The 26,002-nt window shown below is 37.6% G+C and overlaps 1 protein-coding gene across 2 annotated transcripts; it reads left to right on the forward strand.

The window, feature by feature from the left end:
• Nucleotides 1–15: 15 nt before the first annotated feature.
• MOB1A (MOB kinase activator 1A) lies at nt 16–24,304 on the forward strand. 2 transcript variants are annotated; one of them, XM_055539587.1, is made up of 6 exons: nt 16–298; nt 3,319–3,482; nt 13,600–13,693; nt 15,384–15,517; nt 19,484–19,647; nt 20,627–24,304. In XM_055539587.1, exons 1-6 carry the CDS (start codon nt 285–287, stop codon nt 20,702–20,704), a joined length of 648 nt encoding a protein of 215 aa, XP_055395562.1. In that variant the 5' UTR covers nt 16–284; the 3' UTR covers nt 20,705–24,304. The 2 variants fall into 2 exon arrangements, with proteins under 2 accessions (XP_055395562.1, XP_055395561.1); XM_055539586.1 differs by having other exon boundaries at nt 19–298; nt 3,316–3,482.
• The last annotated feature ends 1,698 nt before the right edge of the window (nt 24,305–26,002 follow it).

A 26,002-nucleotide genomic window follows, 5' to 3' on the forward strand; every position in this document is an offset into this window, starting at 1 on the left:
TACGCTCTAGGGATGGGGGGCGGTGCCGAACGAAGCCTTAGATCGCGAGATTTAGCTGGTTCCGCATTTTGGGTCTGGAAGGTGGGGGAGGAGTACTAGGCGGGTTCAGTTGCTCACAGCCGCTTGCACCGGCTCTGCCTCGGTTCCACCCGGGCTTGGAGCTGTGGCGGCGCCGGCTTCGGCTGTCCGCCGGCTTCGGACCTTCCGCTCCTTCCCGGTTCCGCGCGGACTCCGAGTCCTGACCGCGGCGGGGGCCAGCGGCCCCTCCCCTCCGAGGAGAGAAGATGAGCTTCCTCTTGTGAGTGTGGCCGGGGCTCCGGGGCTGAGTGAGGGCCAGAAGGGGCGATGGGGCGCCTGAGGCGAGGGCAGTCCCCCGGGCCGGGGTAGGGGTGCCAGGTGCTTGCTCTGCTAGCGCTCGGAGTCTTGGAGGAGTCTAGGATGTGGGCAGAAGCCGACGGAGATGAAGGTCGAGGCAAAGGAAGCGGAGCGAGAAGGTTGGGGTATAGAAAGGCCCCGAGGCCGGTAGCGCCTCGAAACTTTTCCGCCCGAGTGCGCCTGAGGGCAGAGAGACGATCAGGGGCTACCAATTTCTCCCAAGTCCCCAGCCTTTTAGTAACGATGCATGCTGACTAAGCTTTTTATTCCACCGTACGCCAGCTTTATTATCGTCAGGATTAAATTACCCCCGCGGAAAAATGCCGCCCCTGGAAAATGTGGGAGTGTCTCTAAAGTTAAGCTGCGGCCTTTACAAACAGTTCTGATTCAGCCCATTTTGTGAATTTGTGTAATTAACTAACATCTTTTTAACTCAGTAGAATCCTGTTTTAGAGATAGCTGTTGGACCCAAATGAGTCTTCAAGTGGGAAAAGTTTGTAAATTCTCTGATGATTCTTAAGCACATTAACGTTTGGGAAGCATTGCTGTAACATTTTTTTCCTCCAGTGGCCCTCTCTACCTAGTGTACTGCTTAAATATGTATTGTATGAGCGAATCCATTTTTAGTTATGGGCATCAGCCACATGCTTGACATCTAAGTGTATCATAACCAGAGTTCACCCCCTTTCTTATTGTGAGAAATTTGGATTCTTTTCTAGTATTTTGCTATTGTAAAATAGGATTGATTACAAAGCTTTGACTAACAGTCGCTTTTCCCCTCCTTTGGATGATTTTTTAAGCGAATAGCCTTCAAAGTGAGATTACCGTATCAAAAAATCTATTTGATTTATATTTTAATTGAAAGTTTCCTTATTACCAGAACAATCCCCCCCCATAACCAGTCTTTTTCTTATGTTGATGTTTAGTTAGTGGTTGGTTTGTGGATGCACAGTTCTTATTTGTTTTTTGGACCTAAATATGGCTCTGTTTATTTCTTTTAAACTTTGTTTTGTTGATAGACAATTGAATTTCCGCTTTTTGGCCATTATGAATAATTATGCTATAAACTTGTATATAGATTTTTGTTTTGGATGTATGTGTTAATTCTCTTGGAAATTTCCCCACAGCCTCTCTAGCACTTGTTAATTGAATTTTTGATTATAGCACATCCTAAGTGGATGTGAAGTGGTATCTCATTGTGATTTTAATTTGTTTTTCCTTAATGATTAATGATGTTGAGCACCTTTTTGTGTGCTTATTGGCAATTTGTGTGTATATATATATATATTTTTTTTTTTTACATTTTATTTATTTTTTTTGCATTTTTTTAAATTTTATTTTATTTTTAAAATTTACAATATTAGTTTTGCTGTGTATATTCATTGAAGTAATATCTATTCAAACATTTCGACCATTTTTTAAATTGGCTTGTCTTTGGTTTTAAGTTGTAAAAATTCTTTATCCTGGATATAAGTCCCTTAATCACATCTGCGTTTTACAAAATTTTCTCCATTTTGTAGATTCTTTTCACTGTCTTGATGGTGCCATTTGAAGCACAGACGTCTTCATTTACATGAAGATTGTACAGAACCTTGAGACATCTTTTCTTGCTAGTTTTCCATATTTAGCTTCCTGTCATTCACAGCTTGTTTTTATTGTAAAGGGCCATTCCCTCTAATGTAATACTTCCCTATTAAATTTAGCTCTTTATTATGTTTAACACAAGCTTCCCATGTTAGATTTTTATTGTTTTCATAACTCCTTTTTACTTAACAGTCTTATTTAAAATTCAGATTACTCAGGTAAAGTGAAAGTCCTCAGTCTTATTTCCTTCCCTTCCTGGAAGTAATCACCAGTATCAATTTGATGGGTGACATTTTCTATGCATTTACAAAATAGACTTCTGCCGTACATTTCATATTGTAATATGAGTGGCCATGTATTGAAATCTGTCTGTGAATTCATGTAGCTCTGTCTTGTTCTTCGTAATTGCCATGTGGTATTCCATGATATAGATGTGTCATACTCATTTCTCTACTAGTAAGCTTTAGGATTGTTTCCAGGTTTTTCACTATTAAAAACAATCTTGGAAAACACATCCTTATTCATATCAAGGACAGATACCTAGAAGCAGAAGGGACAGATTGAGGAGCATTTCACATCTGTTCATTTGTCACTGTTTTTCTTTCTGAATTATATAATCATCTCTTTAGCCCATTTTTCTAAAGCCTTTTTCTTAACCAATTATAAAAGCCCTTTATTATGTAGTTCACACTTTGTAATATGTGTTACAAGTACTTTTTTTTCTGAATTATGGATGTTTTAATTGTTATAGTTAGAAATCTGTCCATTTTTTTCCCAAGCTTTGTGTCATATTAGGAAGACCTTATGAATGGTGTGAGATAGGAATAAAAGCTTACTTTCCCTCTCCAAAACAAGTTGTTTATTTTCCCTGCCATAAATTCCAAATGATAGTGATTCTTCTGTAGTTTGCTTTGATGGCACCACAAGTATTTTGATACAGAAAACTGGATTTTTAAGCTCTAAGAGCCTTAGAACTACCACTCTCGCAGCACTGCTTTCTATAGATGAAAACAGGGCAAAAGGAGGTTAGGTTTCTCGAGTCATCACAGAGTTAGTGGCAGATCAAGAACTAGAATCCAGGTTTCTTCTTCTTTTGGTTCGGTTGCCCTTTCTGTTATACTAGACTGCTTCGTGCAGCTTGGTAAAATCGCCCTCTATGTGAAATTGTGCTGCTATTCCTGTTTCTGTGTAGGGGAAACTTTTTTAAAATTTTAAATCTTTATTGTGTGTCCCCTACTGCCACATTGTCACACTTTTCAGGAAATGTTTTTTAATTTCAAAACAATTTATATGCCTAAAATTTTCATTCTATGTCCGGTCCTAAAAATTGATATACTCTTACTTTTAACCTAACAGTAGTAGCCGCTCTTCTAAAACATTCAAACCAAAGAAGAATATCCCTGAAGGATCTCATCAGTATGAACTCTTAAAACATGCAGAAGCAACTCTAGGAAGTGGGAATTTGAGACAAGCTGTTATGTTGCCAGAGGGAGAGGACCTCAATGAATGGATTGCTGTTAACAGTAAGTTTTTTAATAACTTTCAACATTACTAGTTGATATGATTTTGCTAAAATCTTTGTGTTAATGAATTTTCTTTTATGCGTGTGAATGAAAGTCACTCAGTCATGTCCGACTCTTTGCGACCCCATGGACTATACAGTCCATGGAATTCTCCAGGCCAGAATACTGGCATGGGTAACCATTCCCTTTTCCAGGGGATCTTTCCAACCCAGGGCTTGAACCCAGGTCTCCCGCATTGCAGGCAGATTCTTTACCATCTGAGCCACCAAGGACTCTTTTGAGTATAAGTATCATAATAAAACATTATCTGTGAAGAAACATGTAAATGCAAATACATCCTAAGTGTTTTCTCTTCAGGGTGTAGTTGTGTGGTTGAGTAGAGAGACCTGAGGAGAAACGAAGAGTGCTTTGGGGTAATCTCTGAGAATGGTCTGAATTGCTGAGTCAGGGCAAATGAGAAATTGATAAAACACAAAGATCCTACCTGTGATGGACATGACTTTGTAGGGATCCATCTTCACAGTTGTGCCCCCACGCCCAGCACCTTTCATTTGCCTGTGTCTACAGAAAAGTCAAGCGTACTTGCTTTGGTCAGTCACTTGATTATTGTGACTTTGGAGTAGTCAGAAGGAAATTGAGAGCCTGGGAGAAAGCAGAGTGATCCATGAGCTGAAAGTCACTCTGAGTTCAGGAAAGTAAGGGCATGACATGGGAGGATATGCTGAGACTGGAGCATCATTTTGGAGTCCATCATTTTTGAGATGAGATCAGTTCTGGATGATAGGGTTTAAGTCTATCAGGAATTTCTGTTATTCCAGGAATCTTTAAAACTTTTTAATGTAAATTTTCAGACATACAGACGTAGAGAAACTAGTAGAATGAATTCCCAGGTATCTGTTATCCAGCTTCAGCAATTATCAATTCATGGCCAGTTGTGCTGTTTCTGTACACTACCCTGATTATTTTGAAGGAAATCCCAGACATATTTCTGTGATAATGAAAATGTGTATCTTGCCTATGGCCATTTAAGCACTTGAAATGTGGCTACTGGGACTGAAAGTGAATTTTAAATTTAACTTCATTTTAATGTAAATTGCCCTGTGTGTCTAGTGGCTACCATGTTAGTACAGATTTGGAGCTTTGGTCAAATTCAGGTTTGATTTTGTTTAAGACTACTTCTCAGGTGGTGGTACATGCTTCCAACAGTGTAGATGCTTCTGTGTTGATAATCATTGCCTTGGTAGTGTGGTCTAATAGGAATATATTGTAAGTTATAAATGTAATTTAAAAATTTCCAGTAGCCACATTAAGAAAAATTTTATTTTCCTCAACTCATTAAAAAATGTTATTCATATTACTAAGGGAAAAAAAAATAAGGTGCTAAACTATATAATGTGTTTTCTTTTGTGTTAGATGGGATAAGTAAGCTTATGGGGCAAGAGACAGAAAAATTAGTAGAGGGGAAGTTGAAATGGTTGGGATTTGATCTTTTTAAAAAAATATTTATTTATTTGGGTGTGTTGGATCTTAGTTGTGGCATGCAGGATTTTTCCTTGCCGCTCATGCGAGCTGCTCTCTAGTTTTGGCGCATGGGCTCTAGAACTCATGGGCTTAGTAGTTGCCCAATGGCATGAGCGATCTTATTTCCCTGACCAGGGATTGAACCTGCATCCCCTGCATTGAAAGGTGAAGTCTTAACCCCTGGACCACCAGGGAAGTCCCTAGATTTTTTTCTCTATATATTTTTATCTCTCTTTTGTTATGTAAACCATGTTAAGTATTATCTATTCAGAAAAGACCCCTTTTTTGTAATCTTATTCAAATTATTATCTTAATTCTTTTTTAGATTTTTTAATTGATGTATAGTTGATTTACAATGTTGTGTTAATTACTGCTGTACAGCACAGTGATTGTTATATATACATATATTCAGTTATGTCTCTGTTTTTTATATTTTTCAGTATTGTTTATTATAGGATATTAATTCTCCCTACTATTAGTAGGACCTGTTGTTTATCTGTTCTGTATATAAGAAGCTTACAAATGCTAATCCTAACTTCCTACCCCATCCTTCCTCCGTCCCCTCCCCCCTCCCTTGGCAACTGCCAGTCTGTTCTGTCTGTGGTTGGTTTCATAAATAGGTTCATTTGTGTCATATCTTAGTTTCCACATATGTGATATCATATAGTATTTGTCTTTCTCTGGGTTACTTCACTTAGTATGATAATCTCTAGGTCCATCCATGTTGCAGCAAATGGGATTATTTAGTTCTTTTTTTTGCCGGGGGGAGCCAGCATGCAGCATCTTCATTCCCCAACCAGGGATTGAACCCATGCCCCCTGCATTGGGAGCACCTAGTCTTAACCACTGGACCAGCAGGGAAGTGCCATATTTTGTTCTTTTTTATGGCTGAGTAATATCCCATTGTGTATATGTGCCACATCTTCTTTATGCATTCATCTGTCTTTGGACTTTTAGGTTGTTTCCACGCCTTGGCTATTGTGAAGCGTACTATGAACATAGGAATGCATGTATCTTTTTGTCTGGATATATGCCCAGGAGTGGAATTGCTAGATAATATGGTAATTCTATTTTTAGTTTTCTGAGGGACATCCATAATGTTTTTCACAGTGGCTGTACCAACTTATATCCCCACCAACATTGTAGGAGTGTTCTCTTTTCTCCACATCCTTTCCAGCATTTGTTATTTGTCCACTTTTTAATGATGGCCGTTCTGACTGGTGTGAGGTGGTACCTCATTGTAGTTTTGATTTGTGTTTCTTTAATAATCAGTGATGTTGAACATCTTGTTTGTTGTTGCTTCTCATCTTTATTTCTTTGTTTTTGGCTGCGCTGGGTCTTTATTACTGTGTGTGGGGCGTGGGGCTGCTTTGTGGTCGCAGTGCCGGCTGCGTGCTGCAGTGGCTGTCTTACTGCCCAGCACCGGCTGTGTGGCACGCAAGCTCAGTAGTTGTGGCACACAGGCTTATAGTTAGGGCATGTGGGGTCTTCCCAGATCAGGGATAGAACCAGTGTCCCCTGCATTGCAAGGCAGATTCATAACCACTGTACCAGCAGGGAAGCCCCAGTGGTGAACATCTTTTCATGTGTCTGTTGGCTATTTGTGTATCATCTTTCATTCTGAAGCAATCTCTTGGCCTTCTTCAGCCTTAGATTTTTCTTTGAGACTTACTGCTCTAATCAGCTAGTCTCAACCTTTTGGTTCCAGGGTCCTTTTATTCTCTTAAAAATTATTGAGAACCCAAAGAGTTTTTAATTATATGAGTTGTGTTTATTGATCCTGTGTTAGAAATTAAAACTGAGCAATTAAAAATATTTATTTTAAAATTCATCTAAAAATAGCAATAGTAAACCCATTACATGTTAACATAAACATATTTTTATAAAAATGGCTATTTTCCAAAATAATGTTGGTGAGAAGTATGGCATTGGTTGCAAATCTTATTTAATGTCGGATGGCTGGATTCTCGTACTTGCTTCTGCATTCAGTCTGTGTGGTGTCACACCGTGGAGCCTCTGGACAGCTCCACCGTGCCTCCTAAGAGAGTGAGAATTCAGAGCAATTAAGATGTTTCTGACCTCACAGTTTCCCCTATGAAACAGGGACTCTCTGGACCATATTTTGAGCAGACCAATATAACCAGCACACCATCTAGGCGCATTCTTTGTTTTGAAAGGGTATTCAGTGTATTACTTTCTTAGAAAACATGACTAATGTAAGACGAAAGTTTATAAGTGAGGGGGTTTTGTATAAAATTCCTTTTAACATGGTGGAGCAAGTGTTTTTTAAGAAACTTGGAAAAGCCCTAGTTGCGTTTAGGTAGTCTTTTAGACAGGGAACTGAGACATTTTAACAAATCTTTGCGAGGCTTTGTGGTTCTCTCTGCGCAAAGTAGTATGTTTCAGTCAGTTATGCCTGAGTTTCTTATCCCCTTCCTCTTCTATTTTCTTCCAGTTCTAGCTGAAGCTCTTTAAGGAGGTACTCATTGACTGTCTCAGCTTCCCAAGATGTTACCTTTTCTGTGAATTCTTCTAGCACTTTTTGTTGGCCTTTGGATGCTCTCTTATATGTTGTATTATCCCTCTCTTGATTTTGTCCTTTTTGTTAGCTAGAGACTCTAGGACAAGGGACTTTATCTCATGTATTTTTTATGTCCTCAATATGTACTGGGTCTCAATTTTTTATGATAAATTAGATTTTTTAAATGCCTGATATAGCTGAAACATCTCCCTTACAGTATATTCACAATACTTTTCTTCTCTTTCCTAACACAAGTGGTCTGGTCGAGACTGATAAGGTATGGATTTTCATTTGCTTGGATATCATCAAATTGTATATTCTAATATAATAATTACCTTTAAGTTAGATTTTTTTTTCATTTATTTTTAAATGAAACAAAGATGAGCATTTTTAACGATATAAGGTACAATTCACAAAGAAGATAGACATCATTAACCATTAGACACCAAACAACAAAGATACATAAAATAAAAATCAGAAGATATATAAGGGAAAAGAAAAAAATATATAATCATACTACTCAGTCACTTCAGTCGTGTCTGACTCTGTGCGACCCCATAGACCGCAGCCCACCAGGCTCCCCCGTCCCTGGGATTCTCCAGGCAAGAACACTGGAGTGGGATGCCATTTCCTTCTCCAATGCATGAAAGTGAAAAGTGAAAGGGAAGTCGCTCAATTGTGTCCAACCCTCAGCGACCCCATGGACTGCAGCCTTCCAGGCTCCTCCGTCCATGGGATTTTCCAGGCAAGAGTACTGGAGTGGGGTGCCATTGAGACATATTAACATTTCTCTGAGAATATTTTATCAAGTACAGAAAAAATAAGAATAGGAGCATCTTGAATAATGTCAATAATTTAAATATAGTAGATTTTATTTATATTAATTTGAACATTTCATACAAAGATAGGCACAATAAAGGACAAAAATGTCAAGGACCTAACAGAAGCAGAAAAGGTGGCAAGAATACACAAAAGAACTGTATAAAAAAGCTCGTAATGACCCAGTTAACCACGATGATATGGTCACTCACTAGACCCGTTCATCCTGGAGTGTGAAGTAAAGTGGGTTTTAGGAAGCATTATTATGAACAAAGCTAGTGGAGGTGTTGGAATTTCAGCTGAGCTATTTCAAATCCTAGAAGATGATGCTGTTAAAGTGCTACGCTCAATATGCTAGCAAATTTGGAAAACTCAGCCGTGGCCACAGGACTGGAAAAAGTCAGTTTTCATTCCAGTCCCAAAGAAAAGCAATGCCAAAGCATGTTCAGATTACTTTACAATTGCATGCATTTCACATGCCAGCAAAATCCTTCAAGCTAGGCTTCAGCAGTACATGAACTGAGAACTTCCAGAGGTACAAGCTGGGTTTAGAAAAGGCAGAGGAACGAAAGATAAATTGTCAACATACCCTGGATCATAGAAAAAGCAAGGGAATTCCAAACAAACGTCTACTTCTGCTTCATTGACTATGCTAAAGCCTTTGACTGTGTGGGTCGACGACAACAAACTGGAATATTTTTAAAGAGATGGGACTACCAGACTACCTTACTTGCCTCCTGCAAAACGTGTATGCAGAACAAGAAGCAACAGTAAGGGACTTCCTTGGTAGTCCAGTGGTTAAGAATTTGCCTGCAATACAGCGGACTGGTTCGACCCCCGGTTTGGGAAGATCCCATGTGCCGTGGACCCGTGCACTACCGCTGCTGAGCCTGTGCTCTGGAGTCTGTGACGGCAACTACTGAGTCCATGTGCCACAGCTGCCGAAGCCCACCCACCCTAGAGCTTGTGCTCAGCAGCAAGAGAAGCCACTGTAGTGAGAAGCCTGGGCACCATAACAGGGTAGCCCCCACTCTGCACAACAACAAAAACTCAGAACAGCCAAAAATAATAATTAAATAAAATTATTTTTTTAAAAAAGAAGAAGCAACAGTAAGAGTTAGACATGGAACATTGGACTGGAGTCAAGATTGCTGGGAGATATAGCACCAATAGCTGGGAGAAACGACCTCAGATATGCAGATGATAACCACATTAATGTTAGAAAGTGAAGAGGTACTGAAGAGACTCTTGATGAAGGTGAAAGAGGAGAGTGAAAAAGCTGGCTTAAAACTTAACATTCAAAAAACTTTAAGATCATGGCATCCGATCCTATCACTTCATGGCAAATAGATGGGAAAAATGTGTGAACAGTGTCAGATTTTATTTTCTTCAACTCCAAAATCACTGCAGATAGTGACTGCAGCCATGAAATTAAAAGATGTTTGCTCCTTGGAAGAATAGCTATGTCAGTACTAGACAGTGTTTTAAAAAGCAGAAACAACACTTTGCTGACAAAGGTCCATACAGTCAAAGCTATGGTTTTTCCAGTAGTCATGTATGGATGTGAGAGTTGGACCATAAAGAAGACTGATCACCAAAGAATTGATGCTTTTAAACTGTGATGCTTGAGAAGACTCTTGAGTCCCTTATGTCAAGGAGATCAAGTCAGTCAATCCTAAAAGAAGTCTACCCTGAATATTTGTTGGAAGGATGAATGCTGAAGCTGAACGTCCAATACTTGGGCCACCTGATGCAAAGAGCTGACTCACTGGAAAAGACCCTGATGCTGAGAACAATGGAGAGCAGGAGGAGAAGGGGGCAGCAGAGGATGAAATGGTTGGATGGTATCACTGACTCAATGGACATGAGTTTGAGCAAACTCAGGGAGTTAGTGATGGACAGAGAACCCTGGTGTGCTGTAGTTCATGGAGTCATAGAGTCGGACATGACTTAGCCACTGAACAATAACAATCTTATATTCTAAACAAATGTATTTAAAATTTTGTATCTCATACATTGTTACTTGATGTTCATAGGGCATTTAGAAAAACTGGCAAAAAGATAAACGTTACTAAATTTCAAAAAGTAGAATTCTTTTTGTGATTCAGTTATATATGTATACATATTAATTTTGAAATTGTTTTCCATTATAGATTATTACAAGATATTGACTGTATCTTGTAAGTCAATAATCCCTGTGCTATATATACAGTAAACCTTTGTTGCTTGTTGCATATTTTTTTTTTTTTTAATTAGAAATCTAGCATTCTATTCATGCTGAGTCAAACAAGTAGAATCAAACTAAACCAAGGCAAACAGACTAAATTTTTTAGTTAGGCAAAAATTCAGAAGTTTTCTAAAATTTATATGTTATGCACATTATGTATATGAATACAAGAGTTTTCTACTAGGTTTGATAAAGGCTTGAGAAAGAAAAATTAAAAAAAAAAAAAGAAACAGATGGAGAAATTGGAAAACATTAAATGAAATGGGAGCACTGAATAAGAAATAGAAAAAGTGAAACAAACTAGATAAAAGTAAAATTTCCTCATATGGTCCAGTTGTTTTTAAACATGGTTGCTCCTTAGAAACATATCTGGAACTCTGGCACAAAAAAAATCTATACCTATGTATTTGTATTTTTCAAAAAATTCCAAATTAATTCTGATAATGTGTCCGGATTTTAAGAAGTGATTACAGGTTTTCCTATTAAATGGTAATTTTGGTAATACAGAATTCTGTTATTTTTCTTTTGACCAATCATGATACAGTGGTATTAAATGAGAGATAGTTACATAATCACAGTAGTGGGAGATATTTACAATTTTCACAGCCAGACAAAAAAGAGAATTACAATTGTAAGCCATAATGGTGACATGATTAACCTAAGAACATAATTACATACAGTTTGAGGGGTCAGGCAGAGTGATGTGGTAAATGGAAGTGCATACCTGCACATGTTTTCATCCACCCAGCCAGTCTGTCTTTTTGTTGGTGCATTTAATCCATTTACATTTAAGGTAATTATTGATTGTGTATCCTGTTACCATTTTCTTAATTGTTTTGGGTTTATTTTCTGTAGGTTGGTCTTTTCTTTCTCTTGTTTCCTGCCTAGAAATGTTCCTTTAGCATTTGTTGTAAAGCTGGTTTAGTGGTGCTGAATTCTCTTAACTTTTGCTTGTCTGGAAAGCTTTTGATTTCTCCATGAAATCTGAAGGAGAGTCTTGCTGGGTAGAGTATTCTTGGTTGTAGGTTCTTCTTGGTTGTAGGTTTTTCATCACTTTAAATATATCTTGCCATTCCCCTCTTGCACATAGAGTGTCTGTTGAGAAATCAACTTTATAGTCTGATGGTAGTTCCCTTGTATGTTATTTGTCATTTTTCCCTTCTTGCCTTTAATGTTTTATCTCTGTCTTTAGTTTTTGTCAGTTTGATTACTGTGTGTCTTGGTGTGTTCCTCTTTCGATTTATCCTGCCTAAGACTCTCTGTTTTCCTGGACTTGGTTGACTACTTCCTTTCCCACATTAGGGAAGTTTTCAGCTATTTTCTCTTCAAATATTTTCTCAGTTTCTTTCTCTCTCTTCTTCTCCTGGGACCCCTATAATCTGATTATTGGTGCATTTAATGATGTCCCACTGGTCTCTTAGGCTGTCTTAATTTCTTTTCATTCTTTTTTCTATATTCTGTTCTGCAGCAGTAATTTCCAGCATTCTGTCCTCCAGATCATTTGTCCATTCTTCTGCCTCAGTTATTCTGCTATTGATTCCTTCTGATGTATTATTCATCTCTGTTTGTTCTTTAGTTCTTCTAGGCCTTTGGTAAACGTTTCTTGCATCTTCTCAATCTTTCTCTCCATTCTTTTTCTGAGATCCTGAATCATCTTCACTGTCGCTATGAATTCTTTTTCTGGAAGGTATCCTGTCTTCATTTAGTTGTTTTTCTGGGGTTTTATCTTGTCCCTTCATCTAGGACATAAATTTCTGCTTTTTCATGCTAATTAACTTCCTGTAATATGGTTTTTGTTTTAGTTGCTGGGGGCCTGTGATTCTTCTTGCGTCTTCTCTCTGCCCTCTGATGGAAGAGGCTAAGAGGCTTGTGTAAGCTTCCTGATGGAAGGGACTGGTGGTGGGAAAAAGTGGGTCTTGCTCTGGTGGGCAGGGCCTTGCTCAGTAAAGCTTTAGTTCAATTATCTGCTGATGGGAAGGGTTGTCCTCCCTCCTTGGAAGCTTTTTGTCTTGAGGCGACCCAGCCCTGGGTTTTATAGGCTCTATGGTAGGGTTTAGTGGTGAATTCCTAGAGGGTTTACACCAAGGGGACCTTCTAGTGCCATGGACGCTGTAGTGAGCCCCTGTTGACCTATGCCTCCTCAAGAGACCCTCCAACACCAGCAGGTAGTTTTGGTTCAGTCTCCTGTGGTGTCACTGCTCCTTTCCTCCGAGTCTGGTGCACACAAGGTTTTGTTTGTGCCCTCCAAGACTGGAGTCTCTGTTTCTCCTTGTCCTGTGGAAGTCTTGTAATCAAATCCTGCTGGCCTCAAAGGTCAGATTCCCTGGGGATTCCCAGCCCCTTTGTCGGATCCCCAGGTTGGGAAGCCTGATGTGGGGTTCAGAATCTTCACAACAGTGGGAGAACTTTTGTAGGTCACCCTACAGTGGCTCTGGCATTTGATTTTATCATGATTGCGCCTCTCCTACCATCTTGCTGCAGCTTCTTCTTTGTCTTTGGACATGGGGTATCTTTTGGTAGGTTCCAGCATCCTCCTGTCTATGGTTGTTCCATAACTAGTTGCAGTTTTGGTGCTCTTGCAGGAGGAGATCTAAGTGCACGTTCTTCTACTCCGCCATCTTGAACTGGAAGCTCAGTTGCCATTAAGTTATTAATATCTCTAATATTTTCCTGCTTACAGGCTGTTTAAAAGCTTAGTATATTAAAAATAAGTATATATTAAAAGTTTACTTAAGGGAGTTCCCTGGTGATTTCAGTGGCTAAGACTCTGAGCTCCCAGTGCCGGGGGCTCAGGTTTGACCCCTGGTCAGGGAACTAGATCCCACATGCTGCAACGAAGACCTGGCACAACCACATGAATAAAAATTTTTTTTGTTTACTTTAGGTGTGACAATTAAAAAAAGAATTTATAGTGCCCCTGGATTGTTGAATCTCCTGAGGATTCTTGACTGAATCCTGCAGTTGAAAGATCTGATGTTTTATTGTGTTTACATGGACATTTTAACACAATTCTGCTGTTAATTTTCCAGCTGTGGATTTCTTCAACCAGATCAACATGTTATATGGAACTATCACAGAATTCTGCACTGAAGCAAGCTGTCCAGTAATGTCTGCAGGTCCAAGGTACTTATACTGGCTATTATATAGGTATTTGAATTACTAAATAAAGCTAATCACCAATTGATATAAATTAAATAGTACAGACTTGTTGTTTTTCTTGCCTGTTCACTTGTGAAAACAAAAGCTTACCTTTAACCTTTTAGTTATTAAATACTTTGATATGTATTTCCCAGTGTTTTGATTTTTTATAATTGCATTGTAGTAAGTATGAATGTTCTGGAGAAGGCAATGGCACCCCACTCCAGTACTTGTGCCTGGAAAATCCCATGGGTGGAGGAGCCTGGTGGGCTGCAGTCCATGGGGTCGCTAAGAGTCGGACACGACTGAGCGACTTCACTTTCACTTTTCACTTTCATGCATTGGAGAAGGAAATGGCAACCCACTCCAGTGTTCTTGCCTGCAGAATCCCAGGGACGGGGGAGCCTGGTGGGCTGCCGTCTATGGGGTTGCACAGAGTCGGACACGACTGAAGTGACTTAGCAGCAGCAGCAAGTATGAATATTCAGTAGGATCGAAAGTAAAGAAATTTAGGTTTATTTTGCTTTTGCAAAAGTAATTTTTTCAATTTTGTTAAATTTATGGTTTTGTTTGTTTTTTAAATTAATTTCTTAGAATTTTTAGTTGACCTTTAATATTTGATTGTTTTCCTTGTGTTTATTTGATATTAATGACTTCCGAGTTGTGCTGCTTTAGTTACCTGGCTTAAAGATGCTAGATTAAAATTTCCTGACTAATAAATTTCTAGAAATATTGACAAAGAGGTAGAACCCTTTATCACCCACAAGATTAAGATGTATAGAATTAATGTTTTAGTATCCTTCCAGTCTTTTTTCCTATAGCAATTGATTGCTTTTATGTGATAACAGATGGTATTAAGAGATTTACCTCTTGGGAAAAAATAGTCCTTTCCGAATTTGCTATTGTTTTTACATAAAGGTAAAAAAGGTCCCCAGTGAATTTGAGTTCTGTGTTTATTACATTATTTTAGGAGAGATGTTTTTTGTTTTGTGAAGTATTGTTTTAGTCCTCAAATTTCCTATCTTTGGCTTAAATGATTCATAAAGTGAAGTTTTATTAATCATTCTAGCTTAGCAAAGGTGAGGTAGAAAAAGATGCATGCATAAGATTTATTCTTTAGAACCCTCTCAAAAAAACAGGGTTTTGTAATCTTGGCTCTATTGATAATTACATAATGGTCAACAAGCTCAGAATATGGAGGATCCACCAGCACCTTACCCACTCCTCAGCACCCTCTGTCTAACTGACAGGAACTCAGTTCCTTGGCCTTTCTCAGGGCTGTGTTGTAAAACAAATCCTGGCACAGCCAGCTGCCATACTATCTTTTTCTTTTCCATCATATTTCAGAATATTGTGTAAATTGAGTCGGCCCTGCATATGCATGGTCCCTCTGCATCTGTGGATTCAACCAACTGTGGATCATAGTATTTACTATTGAAAAATATCTGTATAAGTGGACCTGTGTGGTTCAAACCCATGTTGTTTAAGGGTCAGCTGTCTTTCTGCAGGGAACTCCCAAGTAATCTTCAGTAGAACTTTGGTTAATTTGCTAAAATTGTGTGTGTGTGTGCGTGCGTGAACACACTTAACTACATAGACATACTGTGAACCTACTATGATTATAAGTTGCAACATGTATTTTAAAACTTTATTACTAAAACTTTTTTCTCTCCAGATATGAATATCATTGGGCAGATGGTACTAATATTAAAAAGCCAATCAAATGTTCTGCACCAAAATACATTGACTATTTGATGACTTGGGTTCAGGATCAACTTGATGATGAAACTCTTTTTCCTTCTAAAATTGGTGAGTTAATGTTGTAGAACTAATACTCTTTTTAAATGATAAATGTGTTATGTTCTTTTTAATGCTCTATTAGTGTAACAAAATCTAATAAAGACTGCCAGATTTCTCTACAGAAAGGTTATAGACGTGTACTCCTTCCAGCCATGTTTGTGTCTGCCTGTGTTTCTTCGTCAGTACTAGTTGCCTCTCAGTGTTTCTTTTCTAAAATGGGTAAATGAATTTCTAGTATAATGTTCATTTTACAATATTGAAAAGATCGAGCATTTTTTGGTTTATTGATCATTGTGTGTTTTCTGTTTATACCCTTTTTCTGTTTCTTTATGTTAAGGCTATATTAGATCTTTGTCGTGCATGTTGTGTTTTTCTTTAGGTTGCCTTATTGACTTATTTTGTTTATGAGGGGTTTTTGGCTATGTATGTTATTTTGACCTATTAATCTTTGCCTTTATGATGATTGGATTTTAATACAATGATCAGAAGGAACTTTCCTACTTAAAGATAATAAAAATATTTGTCGATGCTTTTATTTAGTACTTTTGTGGTTTTGTTTTTAAATCTTTGTTCTGTCAGGAGTTTTTTCCCAATTATAAATGCTAGTCAGTTTGTCCGGTACCATTTATCAAATACATGTGTCTTTTATCCCCTAATTTTCGTGTGTGTACAGCAAATTGACATATGTTTTGGAGTCTTTTAATGTCTTTATTCTTACAGAAATTCCACACTGTTTTAATTACCATGGCCATGCATCTTTGAACATCTTGTAGGGCTAGTCTCTCTTCCTTGCTCTTCTTTTTCAGAATGCGCATGGCTATTCTGGAAAGTTTGTTCTTCCAAAGAATTTATAAACATTTTGTCAAGGTAAAAAGAAGACCTGTGAGATTTTTATTAAGATTTCATTCAGTTTGTAAATTAATGTAGGGATTCTTGTTCTCTTGACAGTACTGAGTCTTTCTATCCAAGAACAGTCTTTTAATTATTTCTTATTCCCTCTTGGAAAAATTCTGTATTTTACTTTAGTCCTTCAAGTTTCTTAAGTTTATTAATAGGCACTTAATGTTTTTATTGATAATCTGGTTTCTAACTGGTTATTGTTTAGTATATAGGAAAGCTGTTGATGTATCTATGAATTTTATAATTGACCATCAGTTTCTATTTCTTTTGGATTGGTTTTCTTGGGTTTTTAAAGTTTATAGTCACATCAGACTAAGATAATACTAATTTCATCTATTCTTTTCTGATAAATATACTACTTGTGTACTCTTAACTAATTGCAGTAACTAGTACTTTCAGAACAGTGCTGAGTAAAGGTGATGAAGGCAAACATCCTTTTCTTTAATTTCATGTGAGTGCTTCTAGTCTTGCAGCATTAAGCAGAAATCTTACTTTTGGTTAGAGGTTTGTGAATTTTTAAAAATCAAATTGATTGTAGGGTTTTATCAGATGCTCTTCTATTTTCTGTTGTTGATTGTAAGGTTTTCTCTATTTTTTACAATGTTCCGCTGCAAGAGGTTTTTTTTTTGTTTCTGGATATTTTGATTAAGATTTTGGCATTGATATTCATGGATGTGATTGGTCCTTGTCATTTTCAGTATAGGGTATCTAATGAACAACATATTGTTAGATTCGGTCATGTCTGTTTGGGTTGCTATAACAAAAGTACCAGAGACTGGAGGTCTTATAAGCAATAAAGATGTGTTTCTTAACTTCTGAAGTTTGGAAGTCCAAGATCAGAGGCCAGCACAGTCAGGTTCTGTCATAGGTCCTATTCCTGGTTTACAGATAGCAAGAAAACAGTCTTTTTCTTGTATCCTCACATGGCAGAGAGGGAAATCATCTCTGTTTCTTCCTATAAGGGCACTAATTCTAGCCAAAGGGGCAGAGGCCTTATGGCCTTATCACCCCAAAGGCCCCACCTCTTAATACCATTGTCTAGGGTGTTCGAATTTCAATATGATTTTGAAGGAGGCACAAAGCCTGCAGTGTGGGAGACCTGGGTTTGATCCCTGGGTCGGAAAGATCCTCTGCATTAGGGCATGGCAGTCCACTCCAGTATTCTTGTCTGGAAACTCCCCATGGACAGAGGAGCCTGGTGGGCCACAATCCACGGAGCCGCCAAGAGTTGGACACGACTGAGCGACAAAGTGTGTGCGCGTGTGTGCATACACACACATTCAGAACATGGCAGATTCCTTTCTGAAATCTGACCAGAGGCTTCCAGGAGAAGAATTTATGTCAGGCTGTTGTATTTGGTCTGTTCGCTGTTGGTCAGTTTTTCTGTTCTGTAAAGCCTTTTGTTTCCTTTCTCATAGATCCTTTATTGTGTATTGGCTGTGCTTGAATGTTAAAGTCAGCTTGGGAAGTGCTTAGATTAAAATAAATCACTTGTATTTATTTATCAGAGTCTCCCTCTTAATGGAGGTAAAGAATACTTTTGTCATTATTCTCCTTTCTTCAGCTTCCCAGTTCTTCAATATTTTATCCTAATGTTCTGGAATTATTTCCCCCTTCATTAGACTATTGCCCAGATCTTAACTTATGCCATTATTTATTGTTTTAGACAAAACTTGATTGTTACTCATTTTTAAGCTAATATATCTAGCTTATTAATATTGTTTTAAATAGCAAGGTGCCCATTTGCTAATTCTGAGAGAAAAAGGATTTGACTTAAAAATCCATCTTTTCAATACATGAACATAAGACCAAGTCCAGAAAAACATGTCCATAACCCTCAGAATAATGTGTGAAAATGCACGTTGTTACAAAGACTGGGGATGAGGGGTGGAGGAACACATACATCAGCTTACAAGAGCAAAATACACTAAATTTCATACTATTAAGGACTGGTTGAAAAGTCAAGAATACAGAGTGCAGGGAAGGAAAAAGTGTTTTAACTTTTGTTTTCTGAAAAATTAGAGAAAGGGCCATGTTCAAGAGCAGTATAGTGTTATCAGGCCAACTGCTGTAGGTTATTGGGAAGCGGTTGCCTTCTTGTATGTTTGTTAACTGTGCTCAATGCCTATTGTATTGTCTTCTGTGCCTGTTTCCTGAGAAACATTGATCTTGTCAACAAAATTCTCAGGAATGCAGCCAGTCAGATCCGCCCCCCTGCACTGCTTGGAGAGAGATGACTACAATCTCTCCCAGTTCTTTTAGGAGGAGATATTTATTTTCTTTGAAAAATAGGGAGGTGCCATTCTTCCCCTTTATAGAAAATATTATTCCTCTTCCTACACTACAGGGAAATGGAAATAGCACTTAAAAAAATTAAATATAAAGTTGGGGACTCCTAGTCTAAGAAGGAAGACTAGATTTTCAGAGTACTTCAGAAGATAAAATATTTATTTGTAGACAGTAGATAACTGACTCAAGGTGTGCCTGTTTCTTTTGCTTGGGAAAGTTTCCAGTCCTGGTGGAGCATGTGTGTGTGTGTGTGTATGTGTGTAAAAATCTTTTTAGAGTTATAAATTGCCAAAAGTAAAAATTTTCTATTTATAGTCTAAACTGTAAATAGAACTTCCTGGGAGTTCCCTAGCAGTCCAGTGGTTAAAACACGCTTGCAATGCAGGGGGTTCGAGTTCGATCCCTGACTGGGGAGCTAAGATTCCCAACAGGCTGCATGACAGGGCCAAAAAAACAAGAAACAAACAAACTTGTTGCCGTTAATTTTAGGGAGAAATTCTCCAGTATTAAACAAGTAAAATTCAACTTTGATTCAGCGTCATCTTCCATAACCTGTCACTTGTGCCTGCTGTTCTAAGGCAGTCAGCAAAAGTGTGGTATGAGGATACCTCACATACTTAGGTTTGGGTGGTTTTTTCCCTTGCCTTTTTGAAAAGTATATATATGGATAGAAGCTTGTATTTGTGAATTTGTGTATTGGAGATGTTCATGGCATTGTCTAAATTTTTCTGCCATTTATTTTCCTCTTACTGATAAAAGACTGATTGAGACATATATATATTACAGGTGTCCCGTTTCCTAAAAACTTTATGTCTGTGGCAAAGACCATTCTAAAGCGTTTGTTCAGGGTTTATGCCCATATTTATCACCAGCACTTTGATTCTGTAATGCAGCTTCAGGAGGAAGCCCACCTCAACACCTCCTTTAAGCACTTTATTTTCTTCGTTCAGGTAAGTTGAATTGCATTGAATTTGGTGTGTCCTTTGACATGGACGTATTTGAATTGGTAATTAATAAAGAGTATTTATAGTGTCTTATTTATAGATGTAGAGGTAAGCATGCAGTTCTCCTGTTTTATTCCCTTTTTCTTGTTTATATCTTTGATGTACATAACAGAATAGAAGGCATCACCCCCATTTGGGGCCTTTTGCCTCTGGAGAGACCTGCCCCGGTCTCTGATTGGAATATGACATGAAGCACCAAGCACCCAGGGAAGCTTGTCAGCACCCTCATGTCCCATTGCCACTGCTGAATAAAGGGATGCCATGGGAAAAACATCTGGGGTTGTGTCGTTTCATGAGATGTCTATGCCTGGAGGAGAAACTTTTGGAAGAAACTCGTTAGCTACTATCTTAAGTTTCCAGAAGTCTACTTCAGGCTGAATCTTACAAAGTTAGCAGCTAGAATGTCACAAAGAACCACCCCTTCAGAGGTGTGGCCTATTTCCCTATGGGCCATTAGTTGGGATTAGAACTTTTTAAAGTCAAAATAATTCACATTGTTTGAAAAAAATGATCAAAGAATAGGGACTCCTTAGCCTAACTTTAGAAATATATAATTCTTTATGCAAATATAAATATATCTTTCTATAGATATTTTGATGGGAAAACCAGTAGCTTTTACAGTAGGTACTATATATCCAATTCTGTGTACCACAAAGAAGAGAATGTCCCATGCTTTCTTCTTTGTCTTTCTTAGAGATTGTCGCCTGCCATAGATAGTACGTAGATGTAGGTATGGAGGCCACTATCTGTTAAGTCCCTTGTATTTTAAAATAGGGAGTAAAAATGATCCTATTTTAAAATATTCATAGATTATTTCATCATTCTTTTGGATTTCAGAAAGCTAGAGTTGGGAATCCTTTCTCTGAATGACACAGAGTTTTAATTTTAGATCTTTTTTTAAATTTTATTTTTCTTCTTTTTTTAGGAGTTTAATCTGATTGATAGGCGTGAGTTGGCACCTCTTCAGGAATTAATTGAGAAGCTTGGATCAAAAGACAGATAAATTTTTCTCTGGAACAGTTACCTTCTTGCTTCATCTACTGCTAGAACTATCTCATTGCTTTCTGTTATAGACTAGTGATACAGACTTTAAGACAGGATAAAAAGACACCAGTAGTCTGTGTCTACTGATAAAATTGTCCCAAAGGTAGGTTGGCCTAATACCTTCAGAGAGGAAAATTCAGGACATGGCTGAATTTGAGGCACTGTATGATCACTGCTGTTACTACCACAGAGTCATTTTTGGTTGTAGTATATGAGGACTAACTTGTAGTTTATTAGTTTACATATTCATTTACTGAAGAAGATGACTGAAGTCTGATTCAGGTAACAGCATGATGGATATAAAAAATTTCTACCAATAATTTGTTAACAAGCTTCCAGAACAAATTTCCTAATAATGCAATCAGATCAGTTTTATTCTGCCTTTATTTTACAAATAGAAGAGGCATTTTGAAATTAGATTAAAAATGTTTGTGTCACTTGGGGATAACCTTTTAGTTTGAAGTTTGTATGCTCATGTTTTTATAGGTTATATACATGTATTTTTTTTCAAAATCCATAATTGCAGTTTAAATCATCATAAGACATGGTATGGGAGCAACCAGAGTTATTTCTAAAATGACTTTTTTAATCTTTATTTGGGATTTTATTCACAGCCTGTCTGGATTTTTAGTGTGTATCAAAGAATTTTTTTAAGGCATCTAAGAATTAATTGTCTTGCAGATTTTTATTTTGAAAAGCTTCATTCAGATTAATTTTAATATGTAGGTTTTGGCTGAGAAAAGGAAGACTTCCAAAAAAATTACAACAAATTTGGGTCTCAAAAACCATTATTTTCATTCATGTTTTTGGTTTCAGAGGCCTTGAAATTTGGATAGGAGAATAGAAGAAAGTACTCAAGAGTATTTGATTATTTTGTTTTGAGTTTTCCTTAAAATAGAAACTACTTCTGTGTATTTTCATTGTGTCTTGAGACTTAGTTAAGAGTAGTATAGAAATGCATGAACTTTATCCCAGTAAGGTTAAAACATAAGGAAAACCATAGTAAAAAAACCTTAAAGGTATGCACATTTTATAACCCAGCTAAAAGTTTGGTGTGCTACGTGTTCTTTAATGTGTGTGTGTGTGTTGGGGGTAGGGGGGTATATGTTTAAAGGAGACAAAAATGGGATAAGTAAAAACAACTTCATTCTGTTAATAGTCAAAGGATGGATTGGCATTTTATTCTGTTTTAATTGTTTTTGTATCAAAACTTGAAATTATTCTGTTGGGGTAAAAAGAATCTCCTTTAGTGAAGAAAAGATCTAATTTTCATTAGATTTTTCAGATCTAGACTGTTTGAAGTGTATTGAGGCACACATATTACTAAAGACTTGCCAGACTGGCAACACTTGAAATTCATCAACATTTGTTTCAGAGCTATGATTTTTTGCAAAGTACTCACCATGTTCCTTGATACCTTTGGTTAAGGTTAAATTTGAAAGTTTTTTTGTTATTTATTTTTATTCTACTAGATTGTAAAGAAAAAATGACTTAGAAACTCCATTTTTGTAATAACTCAATTTCAGTAAATTCTTAAATATGTATAGAATTTTAAAGGAAACAAAACATTTTATCTGATTTAGGCTGAAACCATACATCGTTGTTTTGGGAAATAGTGGGGAAATCCCTTATTTTAAAAAGTCCTCTATGAAACATTCCATAATCCTCATTTTAAGATTATCCAAAAGAACCATCAGGCATTCTGTATGTTTATGTTGATCATTTCCAAACACGAAGGTTTTTAGAATGTTAGGATGTTACTGCCTCTTGACTTTGAACATTGTTGGCTTTAATTAAGTCTGCTAGGAATGAAATATTTCTCAAGATTATATTTTTATCATTTCTAATATTTCAAGTATCATCAAATAAAAGTGTTCTTACTTTCTTTCATTTATTTTCAGTGGTAGAAATCCTCCCTCTCTTCATGACTTAGAGCCCTAAAACTAAGCAACTAAAGTAACAATAGTAGAGACAGCTTAATAATGGGACATAAATTTCAAAGTTTGTTGGTAATTAAGAATTCAGGTAATTCAAAATGTCCCTTTTTAAAAAAAAATAAAAGCAATACCAAAAAAAAAAAGCATTCCCAGTTAATCTGGCTTAACCAACAGTGCAACCAAACATTAGTGTTAACATTATTTACATCCAAGGCCAGGGAGTGAACAGGAGAGATGGAGCAAAGGGCAGAGAACATGGAGAAGAGAGCACCTTCTTGGCTTGGCTGGAAGGCCAGCCTTTGATTAAAGTTGGAAGGAGTCAGTCTTTCTTTGACTCCTCTCGATCTTGATTTATCTCCCTGAGTAACACTCACTCCCCTGGCTCCTCCTAATCAGAAGTCCTCTCTCAGTGTCTCATCACTGCTCTTCACACCCGACTAAAATCATGGTTGGCTAGTACTTGCTGAATTATGCAGTTAATCCTATGGTGCTTTAATTTCCAGGCCTTTAAAAAAACAACTTTTGGACAGTGATGTGCAGATTTTTGTTTAAATAGTGAAACTTCCTTGTACTACAGTTTTTGTATTGACAACCAAATGGCTCCTTTATTCTTTGCCAAACTGTGAAAAAAGTGGTTTTCAGTAGGCTGCCAGTTAACAAAGTATTTCCTTTCGTCTTAAGACCTGTAGATCCTTAGCTCATGTAGCTGCCTACTTGAGAAATGCACATCTGTATTCATCGTGACATTGATAACAGCAAAAGGAAAGTTTTTCTAGTAGAGCAGAGGCAAGAGGAGCAGTCCTGGTGGTGACGTTGATTTTTCAGATATTTTTGAGATTTCATGATAATGCTGTTTGGCCCTCTGTCTGAGCAGTGAGGTCACATTAGAAGTGGAGAAGCTTCTGAACATAACATCATTACCTCATACGCATAAACAAACCACTCCCAAAGAGTGTAAGTCCTAGACATTTGTTTCTAAGCAGCCTCAGTCATGCTGCTGGTGTCACCTTTGCCTGACTGTAGGAGTCTGTCTCTGCTTTCTGTAGAATTCTGTCCTGAAAAGACTAGCTGGGACACCAAACTAAGCAGCTTCAACAGGGACATTATTTCCTCCTAATACCACTTCAGTAACTGGTTCAGGACTTGGTTTTAAACTATTGTACAATTCTGGCAAAGAGGGAAAATAGTAGGTCTTCAGTCTTCCTGTGCTTTTGCATTAGATTTTGATATTTCAGACTGTAATGGGCTTTGGGGGATGATATTATCTGTGGTAGCAGTAATTTTACTGAAGCAACTGCATTGAAATTCACTTGGGTTTTCTCTCATCAGATTCTGTTTCAAACAAGTATTCTGTAAATCCGAATGGATTACCAGTGTGCTATAGATTTATTATAGGACAACATTCTATGTTTGGTCTACATTGAAAATAACTTGCTTAAGTTAGTCTTGATTATCTAAAATATTTTTAAATGTTCTTTACATGAAAATTTATTTTGTATTTTTAAACCTTTAGGGGCTTTTATCTATTTTTCTAAGTCGGTTAACTGTACTTTTTAAAAAAAGTGTTTTGTATCTACTTTTGTAACTTCATCAGAATAAAATATATTGAAAGAAAGAAAGGACTGATGAAAGTATGTCTCAACACATTTGTTTCTATTTAACTGTGAAACTTGAATTTTGCAGGGTCTGTGGAAGGTTACCTTGGCTTATCATTTAGGAGTGAAAATGTTTTCTTAACTCTTAGAAGAAAGGGAAGTTCCTAAGTGAACTAAATGTATTATAATACCAGGGCCCCACCCCCAAGAAACAAAGTGTGCCTTGGGATGCAGTGGCTAAAACCCATCCCAGACAAAAAATAAGTTTTCTCCTTACCACACTGGACAAGCTCTTGACCTCTTTTATACATTGCTGATTATGAGATTGAGAAAAGGGAAGAGAAAGACTAGACTCATTAATTTTCTGACCTTGAAAGGAGTACTCAGCATATCTGTAAGATACCCCCCCACACCCTAAACAGCCAGTTTTCATTATCATAGGAGAAATACTAGTTATTTTTAGAGGTTCAAATTACAGATGCCTAATTTTAGGTCTGTTTAATATAGCATTGCTACAATTGTTTTGACCTATTGCAAAATTCAGACTTAAATTGAAGAAAGTAGAGAAAACTACTTGGCCATTCAGGTATGACCTGAATCAAATCCCTTATGATTATGCAGTAGAAGTGACAAGTAGATTCAAGAGAGTAGATCTGGTGGACAGAGTGCCTGACAGGAGGCAGTGACCAAAACCATCCCACCAAAAAGAAATACAAGAAGGCAAAGTGGTTGTCTGAGGAGGCTTCACAAATAGCTGTGGAAAGAACAAAAGGAGAAAGCCAGGGAGAAAGGGAAAGATATAGCCAAATGAATACAGTGTTTCAGAGGATAGCAAGGAGAGATAAGAAGGCCTTCCTCAATGAAAAATGGAAAGAAGAAAACAATAGACTGGGAAAGACTAGAGATCTAGTCAAGAAAATTGGAGATATCAAGGGAACATTTCTTGCAAGGTTGGGCACAGTAAAAGACAGAAATGGGAAGGACCTAACAGAAGTAGAGAGGCTTCCCTGGTGGCTCGGGCAGTAAAGAATTCACCTGCAATGCAGGAGACTTGGGTTCGACCCCCGAATTGGGAAGATCCCTTGGAGGAGGGCATGGCAACCCACTCCAGTATTCTTGCCTGGAGAATCCCCAAGGACAGAGGACCCTGGTGCACTACAGTCCATGGGTCGCAAAGAGTTGGACAGGACTGAGCGACTAAGCACAGCACAACAGAAGCAGAAGAGATTAAGAAGAGGTAGCAAGAATACACAGAAGAAGATACAAAAAAGATCTTAATGACCTGAATAGCCATGATGGTGCAGTGAGTCAGAGCCAGACATCCTGGAGTGTGAAATCAAGGGGGCCTTAGGAAGCTTGACTACAAAAAAGCCAGTGGAGGTGACAGAATTCCAGCTGAGCTATTTCAAATCCTAAAAGATGGTGCTGTTAAAGTGCTGCACTCAATATGTCAGCAAATTTGGAAAATTCAGCAGTGGCCACAGGACTGGAAATGGTCAGTTCTTACTCCATTCCCAGAGAAGGGTAATGCCAGAGAATGTTCAAACTATTGAAAAGTACTCACTCCACATGCTTAACAAGATCATCCTCAAAATCCTTCAAGGTAGTCTTCAGCAGTATGTGAACCAAGAAATTTCAGATGTACAAGCTGGGTTTTGAAAATTGCCAACATTGGTTGGATCATAGAGAAAGCAAGGAAATTTCAGCAAAACATCTGCTTCATTG

This window comes from Bubalus kerabau, chromosome 11 (genome assembly GCF_029407905.1).
Source record: "Bubalus kerabau isolate K-KA32 ecotype Philippines breed swamp buffalo chromosome 11, PCC_UOA_SB_1v2, whole genome shotgun sequence".
NCBI lineage: Eukaryota > Metazoa > Chordata > Mammalia > Artiodactyla > Bovidae > Bubalus > Bubalus kerabau.

Bases quoted from the DNA above. Each gene is read 5' to 3' on its own strand.
- MOB1A (XM_055539586.1), top strand. The intron at 15,518-19,483 runs GTGAGTTAATGT...TATATATTACAG, and splicing joins TCTTTTTCCTTCTAAAATTG to GTGTCCCGTTTCCTAAAAAC. The intron at 19,648-20,626 runs GTAAGTTGAATT...TTCTTTTTTTAG, and splicing joins ACTTTATTTTCTTCGTTCAG to GAGTTTAATCTGATTGATAG.